Genomic DNA, 10,182 nt, shown 5'->3' with positions numbered 1-10,182 from the left:
CGGCCCCGCCCCGGCGCTCGGCCCCGCCCCGGCGCTCGGCCCCGCCCCGGAGCCCCGCTTACAGCAGCGCCGGGCCCGCTGGGACCGCGGATCCCAAGATCCGTGCGCAGACCCAGCGTGTTGGAACCGGGCGGACCAGGGCTGACCCGGGCATGCGGGCGCCCAGCACGCAGCTTTGCACGTGCTTGTAAGTGTCTTCACGTTACGGAAAACGAAATGGACTTTTATGAGTAACAGAACTAATATTTGTTTCAATTAGAGAGAAAACGTTTTGCCCCGACAGGCAGGCAAAGGGCACAGCGCCGCTGTCCGTCTCTAATATCTACATAAATGCGCTAACGTACGGTTGTCTAAGTGCCAGCGTGGAATCCCATGCGCAGTGAGAGTCTCCAGAGGTTGAGTCGATACGATGAAGGTTAGGGGTGGCAGCTCCTTACCCTTTCACTCCTTGCTCTAAGTGGTTGAAAACAGCCGTAAGGAGCTCGATGGGGATCAGAAATTACATTAAAAAGTGGCAGCACGTGCTCTTCCAGGGTGAGCAGAGTCGGAGAAAGTGGCCGGACCTCAGGTTGAGCCGGGGGTCTCCTACCACCTCCCAGATCTGGACCTTCCATCCCCGCTGTGGGCAGCGTTGCGTCTGGATGGTCCAGTACCTGGACGGTTACAGACCTGCCCCAGCCCGAGAAGGAGAGTCCACTGTGTGGTCTCCGCCTCGAGGGCGCCGGGCTCAGGCTTCCCACCGACATGGCACCGCCCGCCTGGAGCCCCCGTGCCCGTGAGGAGGGGTCGGAGCTTTCCTCCCAGTGTCTCTGCTGCTGGGAGGGGGGTGCTCTTTCCTCTCTACAGCCTCCTGCATGTCAATATTATCACGGTGTTAAATTTAAGAATAAAATCCTGCTATAGCGGGAGTGCTATAAATGAGTAGAATTAGATTTAATTTGCATATAGGTACAGATTATGAGCCAGAGGTGCTTTTCTACGAGGGAACCCTCCCCAGTGCAATATGCTCTGTTCAGCCTGCGTTCTCAGAAATGAGGCTCCTTGTTTGTACCTGCGGCTCTGACCCGGATATATCTGGGCACCTGGGGGCCAGGATGAGGGCCTCCATGGAGGAGGCAGAAGGCAGGGCTGTGAAGTGTCGGGTGGAGGATTGGGGGTGGCTTGGAGAGCTCCCTGCCCAGGAAGGGGAGCAGAGAGTGAAGGCCCGAGGGGCTTCTATGAGTGTTGTCAGACTCAGATGCACAGACCTGCACCTGGGAGGGGGCCTGGGCATCCCTGGGTCTTGTGCCCCCTCACCCATCCTTCCTCTTCTGCTCTCCTGTGGTCGTGTCGTGGTCAGTGGAGGAGGGGTCTGTGCACCTGTCTTAGGGACAGTGACCATGTGGGAGGGAGCAGCCTGTCCCCCGGGGTGGCAGACGTCTGAGGGTCCAGCAGGCAGAGGGGACGCGGGAGGAATGAAGCCACGTGTCCAGGAGTCCTGCCACCAAGTAGGAGACGGAGAGCCTGGCCCTATGGCCAGGCCCCTCCCTGCCCTGTCCTCCCCGGGGCGTCAGATGGACAGGACTCCAGCCAAGGCCTCGTGCTCTGTACACGCTGGACCCTGGCTTCCCGCCCGCCCTGGTCCGCGGTCCGGAGGTTCCGTGCTGCTGGTGGCCCCACGAGGCAGTGCGAGTTTGGGTGCTCGGATCACGTCCTGGGAAGCTCCCCTGTGCCCGGGGACCCCCGAAGGAGGGACTCAGAGCTCAGGACCCTCGACTGTGACACCTCAGGATTCTTCACACTTAACTCACTTGGAACATACACTTGTTAGTTCTCTGATCATCTGAATGATCATGATTTTCCTTTGCAAGAGTGACCAATGGCACATTTGAGAAAAATATTTAGAAGTTTTATTTATTAAAATATTATGTATTGATTTATGTTTGATGTCTTCACATAATCACCATAACCTGGGACTGTGCTTCCAACATCAGGAAGAACTGGGTGATGAAATGAATAAATTCTGATCTTGTGAAATACATGATATACAGCAGGACTGCCGTGTTCAGGGAAATGTACATAGATTTATATGAGTGTCTGCTGCTTTTTGGCATGTTTTACATTTTAAATTACCTATACTTGTCAGTTAATTTAACAAACGATAGATATTTTACATTTTTATCAATTTATAGGTATACATATATTTTGCAAAATGATTGGTCGTTTATAAAGCTGTTTATGCTTGTAAAAGGTGCTGATAATGTATCCATGCAGTCTTAGAGTCAGGGCAGAGACCGGGGGTTCCTCCACGGTGCTTTTCCAAGTCCTCAGGGCTGCTCCCCCAGCCGAGGGGAGGCCTGGAGACTTCCAGGCTGCACCGCAGACCTTCAAGGCAGGCAGACCTATGGAAAAATAGACATGTTTTCTTTTCAGTCATTGGTTTTATGGCTGTGGATTTTGAAAGGCTTCAGTTTTCGGGCCAGGAGGCCATATGCCAGGTCCTCAGCTGGGCAGTGCTCGTCCCTGCTGTGTCCTCTTGTCCTCTGGGTAAATGGCAGAGCTGGCTGAGAGCTGGGCTCTCCTGATTCCCGGCCAAGGGCTCCCTCCAAAGCCCAGCAGCGCCCAAGGGCAACTGGACAGGATCAAACATCCTCTATCTTCTCTGCGGTGCTTTCTGAGACCGAGGACAGTAGGCTGACAGCTTACAATCCACGTGATGTCCAGCGAGGATGCATGCGTGTCTGGTCTCCAGACTTGAGCTCATACCAACGAGTAAATATGTTTCTAACTGTATCATTGCTGCGTTTTCTAGGAGCTGGAAAAGATAGGGACGTCTCCCCATCAGCTGAGTCGTGAAGGTCTTATCAGGAATCTGTCCAGCGCCTTGGAAAGCTTCAGGAGCAGCTTGGAAGATGCCAGTGAGCAGGACTGTGAATGCCAGCCTGGACCAGCCTCCATGCTGCACACGCACATGTACGTGCCCTCTGGTGGGGCCCCCACCTCCTCAGTCTCCCTTCATGAAGACGATGCATTTTAAATTATGAGTTTCAGACAATAATGTGTACAATATGCCATTAACACATGTGTTTTCTCACCAACACCAAAATTTCCCATGACTTTAACTTTTTAAATTGTAAACTGTAGGAGCAGCATTAGTGCTAAGGCTAGCTTTACTGGGGATCAAGAAGTTGGATTAACATGTTGAGATCTGAGATTACAATATGGTATTGGAAAAGTTCTATAAGAGTAGTCAGTGATTTTTCAAATGACCTTCACACTGGATTCATTTTGTACTGTGTTCTCAGAAGTGTGAGCCCCCAGAAGAGGAAATTGGGGCCTTCGTATTCTGCAAGTGACTTATTCACAGAAGGAATGATGTTCCTCTGACTTCTCGATACCCCAATTTCTCATACATGCCACGGTCTATCCTATCGGTTCCTTTCGCATTTGTGAGAAGCCGTTTGTTACCCATCCTTATTTCCCTGACTCATCTTGCCTGGCAGGCATCCGGTGTTGACGGGTATTTGCACACAGAGACATCGTGTGTCGGAATCTCTGAGGAATTTTATGGAAAGGCAATATTGTTCTCTAGTTCATTTCCTGGGAACTGAGGCAGCATATTCACTCCAGCACTGTTCCTGGTGTTTTATCTTGCCTAAATTAGCTTTAATTTTCTGCCATTTTAGGTTGGCCCAAAGCCTCGAGAAGACTTTGTTGTCTGGGAATCCCATTATGAATTTTCTTAGCAATTTCACAGTAACTGGGGGTAAGTACGTAGTTCCTCCAAGTTTGCTTGATTAAAAATTAAATTTAGTTTCTCACACAAATATATTATTAAAATAAAACTTATTAAGGTAGAGTTATGCTATCTATATATGATAAATAACAATTTAGAGCCTGGCAGGTCTGATGTATTTGGGGTTGAGAAGGAAACCCTAAAGTCCTGGGTACCAAAACCAAGAGGGGGAGAGAGAAAAGCTTCGGTGGCCTGGGTGTCTCCCTGGCCCTCCCTCCCTGCACATCTGAGAGTCTCTGTTTCCCCGTCTATCCACTCTTGCTATTCCTGAAGCCCTTACAGCATCAACAAGTCAAGTCTGAAGAATCCTGGCAAATCTCCTCTTGTTAGGAAAAGTGAGATGAATGGATACGTGGAGAGAAGTGCGTTTCCTTGGTCACTGTTTCCTCAGAAAAAACACCTCTTTCGAGAGTCGAGTGTCAAATGCACAGGTCTTAGAGGAAGCAAGGGAGTAGAAATACCCCATAACCTGGGGTTTTGTTTTACTTCCGGTAACATGATCTCAGTTCCTCCCAGAAGTGTAAGAGATGACTTTATTTAGTGCTTATTATGGGCTGGATGTAGTGGAGGAAACATCCTACCAGTTATTATTTATTTTTTGCAGTATGCTGGCCTCTCACTGTTGCGGCCTCTCCCGTTGCGGAGCACAGGCTCCGGACGCGCAGGCTCAGCGGCCATGGCTCACGGGCCCAGCCGCTCCGTGGCATGTGGGATCTTCCTGGACCGGGGCACGAACCCATGTCCCCTGCATCGGCAGGTGGACTCTCAACCACTGCGCCACCAGGGAAGCCCCTTGCCAGGTTTTAATGTCAAATCTTGTCTTCACAGTCAGGAATAGCCCAAACGCTTATTATTACAAGATTTCCTTCCTTCTGATTATTTTTCAGACGTAAAAGTAAAAGAGTTGGTGCAGAACACCGCCAAGTTAACTGAAGAGCTTCGATCTTCTCTCCACATCTCAGATAAAACTATCAGCAGCATTTTAGAAGCAAACGTTTCCCACTCAGAGGTACAGTTTGCTGCTTCTCCCGCCTCACAAGCCCTCGGCGTCCTGGAGCTGTCAGCCTCGTGTGGTCCCTTCTCCCCTCTCCCCCCATGGCTGGGGGTTGAGTGGGAATGATGTAAAAAGGCAGACAGGAGATCAAGGGCGTCCTCTGCCACCACCGTGGGGTCTTCAGTTTCATAATGTTGTCTTCATTGGGGTTTGAAAGGATAAAATTGGTGATGATACTTATTCCACTGATTCCCAAACTGACACACAACAGCCTGGGTAACTGATTTCCTTTCAGTAGGGAGAGCCGGGTCCAATCTGACTGCACCGTGGGAGCCGCTTAGTGTGACAGCAGCGAGCAGTCAGGCCGTGTCATCCCCACGGTGGGCGAGGAACGCTGATTAGGGCCCCAGAAATAAGGAGGTGGAGACGCGGGCTGTGGCGGGGGGCTGGGTTTGCCCGCGGAGGGAGGAGCAGGTGAATTCACCTGGACCCTCGGCAGGGACTTCGCTGGGATGACCTTTCAGTGCATCGCGTGGGGATTTACTTTCCTGTGCAGACAGCCTGCCAGAAGCACTAGCCACGAAGATGGCTCTCAAGTGACCATTTTTATTGACAGTCACCTGGGCCTCAACGTCAACGGACATTTACTTTCACATTGATTCCTGTTACCTGGGGCTAAACGCAAGCCCTGACAAGCAGATGACTTACTCAAGAATTAACCTGCATTGAGAAAGAAACAGATTAGAAGGTAGGAACCCCAAATTTGAGTTACGGTCTCAAGTTGTCTGTGGTAAGTCACATGGGTCTTCAAGGAAAATGTCAGAGGCGGCTTATCGGACGGCACGCGTTGCGGGTGTGCGGGGGTCAGGGTGGGGCGAGGACACCGCCTCTCCGGCTGCCTTAACTGTAAACAGTGGTCAGATCTGGTTTGAAATCTTTATTCAGGGAACTTGTGACGGGAATGGAGCAGTGAGTTGATTTCAGTAGCTGACCCACAGGGCTGTACGAGGAGCATCAGGTTAGCTGACTTCCAGCCCTTGTAGATTCAGAATGTTACCATCTTCTCGGCCCGGTGGTTGCTGCCCGATTAGCAAGTGGCCACCGGGGGTCGCTGACGCTCCGTGGTGGGAGTGCTGGGCCTCGGGAAGGCTCGCGTTCTGTGTTGCCTTTGCTGCAGAAGCGGCTGTGCGGTGCTTCCTGCGTGCACGTGTCTCTCACAATGTGAGTCGCTGCGGGCGGTCCCCTGAGTAACTGGACGGTTTGGGCATTGGCGGGGGGGGCGGGGGCGTTAAAAAAGCTTGCATTCTTGGCATTCAAATAAGTAACGAAGTTACTCGCTGGGGTAAAGTGTATCCGTGAACCCACGTGTGTCTTAGGTTACAAATTCATGTTTGGTAGGTGACAGTTTGGGGCCTAGATTTTTCTATGTGGTGAGGTTGGCAGCACATGTTATGTGTCACTACATATAATCTGTAGTGAACTTTCACTGTTTCTTTCTCTGGGCGCCTCTGCCTTACTTTCAGTCAGCGCTGAATTCATCACGTCAGAGCCTCAGAGTTCCCGGGGGGCACATTTCCTTGGCACAAGGTTCTGGGAAAATGGCAGGAGCTTGCACTCATTCACTCACCGCAAGTCTCCCTTCCTGTTGTGTGAGCTTCCAGGAGCTGGAGCCCCCAGGCCCCGAATGGAGCCGGTGCCTGCGGGCTGGCTCACCAGCTCAACAGACACGTATGGGCAGCGAAGTCCAGAAGTGCGTGTGCCACGGAATTTCAGTGTACAGTGTACAGCAGTGGGGCCACCGGGCCCAGGAGCCGCCCTGCAGATGGGGCTGGAGGCTCAGATGGACGTGATGAGAAGCCGCTGGCTGTGAAGAGCGACGGGAGAGTCGCAGGGTGGAGGCTTCGGGTCCAAGGGCCAGAGGCAGCGGGAAGGGAAGGGACCGGGCCAGCTGTTCCAGGACGCGGTGCCCCTGGGAAGCTCCCCTCTGCCCATGCTCCGTCCTGAACCCTGGCAGCTCCTGTCAAAACCAAATCTCAGACTCTGGGACCCTGGAGCTCACCTCCCCCACTGCCATCCTGGACTGAATCCCCTCCACCCACCCTGGACGCACCCAAGCCTCGTAGGCTGCAGTGCCAGATCAACAGCGACTTCCTCCCTCTGTGTTCCAGGCCACATTTTTATTCTTTTAAAGGCAGCAGTGAGGTCGAAGAGTCAGGACCAAATAGACCGAGAGGGCGACCAGAGGGTCTGTCTCCCCCTATCCTCCATGACTGAGCGTGTTCGGAGGGCCTGGGAGACAGGCTTCCACCATCCTCAGCAGATTTGCCCGCCCACCCTCCAGGTTCTTACAGACAGAGATGGGGGAGGGATGCCCGAGAGCGCTGATATTTTCCACGTGGAGCCCCCCTGGAGAGAGAAAGCATCCTGACACCTTGCCTTACTTCCCTTGGGCAGGAATGAGTGCCTTTTGTGGATCTGGCCCAGCCTCTCTCAGTTGCTTGAAGTGGTTCCGTAAAGCATCAGGGACTCCTGGCTGGCACACGGTTTGGTGAGAGATATGCCTTGCAGGGATTCGCCAGCACCTCCTGTTCCGTTGGTTAAAAGCTGCAGCGGATGGTTGCTGGCGGGACTCATGTCAGAGTAGACACAGGCTTTTTCCCTCTGTGAGAGGGAAAGAAATAATCAGTGTGTGAGCAGAGCTAAGGGTTTCTGGCCCATGCCGAGGAACTTGGCCCCGTGTACCCTGGGAGGTACCACCGGCCACTGGGAGCGTTGGATCCTGAGGGAGCTCGTCCTGGGCTCTGAGTCCTGCAGACCACCCCACTCCCACACCATCCGGATGGGCGTCATGGTCCTTTAAATGTGGGGAACTTCAGACCCTCCACCACCAGCAGAAAAAAGTAAGTGGCTGCTTCTAATGGGGCCTCTGTTTTCCTACTTACACTTAGGTAAATATTTTTGAGCCTGAGTTTCAGGATTGAGTGCACTGACCTCTGCAAAGAGTACTTCTTACTGGTTCTGGCCAATTATTCTAACCTTCGAGGTATCTTTGATCCTGATCTACTTTGCAAAGTGTCACTTGTCTCTCAACTTGGCTAGTCACAAAGGAGATGAGCACGTCTTCTATGCTTCTATTCAAGTCATTAGTGCGGAAAGATGCCCATAGCCTGGGGATGCCCACACCTGTTTAATAGTTTGGGCTCTTAAATGAGCCATAGCACGTCTGGGGTCCTGCTAACTCATTGGTCTGATAACTTTGCCTTCGAAAGAAAATGACTGTGTGTTGATCTGGCCCATTTACGTCGACTCTCTCAACATGGTTTCGCCAACTGCCATTTTCTTGAAGGGCTCATGGAGAACCCAGGATCAGAATTCATACGAGGAGTGACATTATCTGTGGGTAGTAGGACCGTTATCTTGTCTGAAGCCCTGGGAGGAGGGGGTTAGGGTGTGGTTTAGGAAGGAGGAGAGGGAGGGGAGGGCACTGGGGTTGGGATGAAAGGGCCAGCGGGCACCTCAGTGGGTGGGCACCCCATTACACCACCCACCCTGGGCCAGCCTGCAGGCTGGGTGCAGTGAGGGGCGAGGGTAAGGCAGGGGTGCACAGTGCTGACCCACAGACTTCTCGGTGGAGTATGGAAACAAAGAAGGAATTTACTAGCTTAACTCTCTCTCTGTCTCTCTCTTTTTTTTTTTTTTTGCGGTACGCGGGCCTCTCACTGTTGTGGCCTTCCCCGTTGCGGAGCACAGGCTCCGGACGCGCAGGCTCAGTGGCCATGGCTCACGGGCCCAGCCGCTCCGCGGCATGTGGGATCTTCCCAGCCCGGGGCACGAACCCGCGTCCCCTGCATCGGCAGGCGGAGTCTCAACCACTGCACCACCAGGGAAGCCCTCTCTGTCTCTCTTAAATTTCATACTTTTCAATCAACAAACACATCTATTTTTTATTCATCTTTCTTCAGATTTCCTGTTAATCAAAACTCTGTTTGTGCCGGTAGCCTCCGGTCAGTCCTGTTGGGTGTTCCTGGCCTGTGTGTCTTTCACAGTGATCTCCTCTGGTCCCCCTGGAGCACCTGTGGGTCTTATCACTGCCTCTTCCGCACAGACGGGCAAGCTGAGGCTTGCAGGTGCTGCCAGCCTCTGGGCGGTCCCACGGCAGGAGCTGGAGTCGCCCTCATCCCGGGCCCTGCCTGAGGCTTCCCCACCTTCCTCCCACCGTGTGGGGCTGCAGCCCTTCCACACGGACCTCAGACCCATCTCCTGCCCTCTGGGCTCATTCCCATCCAGGCCTCTTCATTGTGCGAGCCGATCCGAGCCTGCCAGGACACGGGCAGCAAGGACCGGCTCCTGTCTGTCACATGGAAGGTGGCTCTTAGTATCGATCCCACTTCTTTGCTTCGACAAGCCCTGACGTGCCACAGTCACCTCCCCTGCTATTTCCAGTTCTCCCCCGTCACTGTTGGTGTTTCTTTTCTGGTCATAATTAGGTTGAGAACAGTGATTGCTTCCAAAGCTTCTCTGCACCTCTGAGTCTAAAATTGTCAGCTGGGCAAAATGGGGACCATCTCTGGGGTACTGCTCTGAGCACAGTTAGGGTTTTGGCAGATGCTCAGTAAACAAGCTCCTGCTAAAAATGCAAATGCTTTGCCTAGGGATCAATTTCACTTTTTACAGGGAGTCTGTGAACTCAAATATCTAATTGTCTGAGTGTGTGTGCGTGCATGTGTGTTGGGGTCACAGTGGTGGGGAGCTGCCTGCCCTAGATCCCTGGCGCCTTGACGTTTTCCAAGCCGGACGTGGACGTGTAGGAAAGGCACCAGCAGCACGGCATCCGTGTGTCTGATAACTGACTGGACCAGCCTAAGCGAAGCCTGAGCTGAAAGATGCCTGTCTGACTTTAAAACAGATTCACCTGTGATATTTCCAGCCCAACAAACTGAGTGTTATCTCTGTTTTTCTTATTGCCTGCCTGCTTCAGGTGCCTTTCAAACAGGGAAAATGGTCATAGTAAGATTAAAAAAAGATAAAGAGTAAAGTAGAGAAGCACAGAGAAGGTGTGGAAGCAAACACGCTGCAGGGCTCTGCTCTTGCGTGTGGTGTGACTGTGGGGTTTCTGCGCGATGGCGCCCGGGACCTCCCCATTGGGTGAAAAGAGGTGTATACAAGTTTTAAGAAAATGTTTGCCTTGGGGCTAAATTCTAAGAGATGCATGGAATGTGATCCTGCTTGGGGACCACAGGTGATGCTGAGATGGTGGCTAAGGCCAGGGTTCCATCGCAGGTGCAGAGGGACCCTCACCAGCCAGTTCTGGTGCCCACATGAGACCAGGAGCCATGATCCCAATTTAAGGAAAACTTCCACAGAAGCCCGTTTTACAGGACTGATCAAAGAGGGGCCTCCCAAATCAAAGCAA

General features: G+C 52.5%; 1 protein-coding gene across 1 annotated transcript in view; it reads left to right on the top strand.

Annotated features, from left to right (window-relative positions):
* The window catches only part of ABCA13 (ATP binding cassette subfamily A member 13), a 259,148-nt gene that overhangs the window by 13,366 nt on the left and 235,600 nt on the right, over positions 1-10,182 (top strand). The window contains 3 exon segments of the mRNA XM_007472367.1: positions 2,792-2,958; positions 3,666-3,745; positions 4,663-4,784. Coding sequence (XP_007472429.1) covers positions 2,792-2,958; positions 3,666-3,745; positions 4,663-4,784 — 369 coding nt within the window.

The sequence above is a fragment of the Lipotes vexillifer genome, unplaced genomic scaffold, assembly GCF_000442215.2.
Source record: "Lipotes vexillifer unplaced genomic scaffold, Lipotes_vexillifer_v1.1 scaffold1344, whole genome shotgun sequence".
In the NCBI taxonomy this organism is placed as follows: domain Eukaryota; kingdom Metazoa; phylum Chordata; class Mammalia; order Artiodactyla; family Lipotidae; genus Lipotes; species Lipotes vexillifer.
Note: the sequence above shows the minus strand (reverse complement) of the source record. Positions and strands in the feature narration are given on the sequence as shown.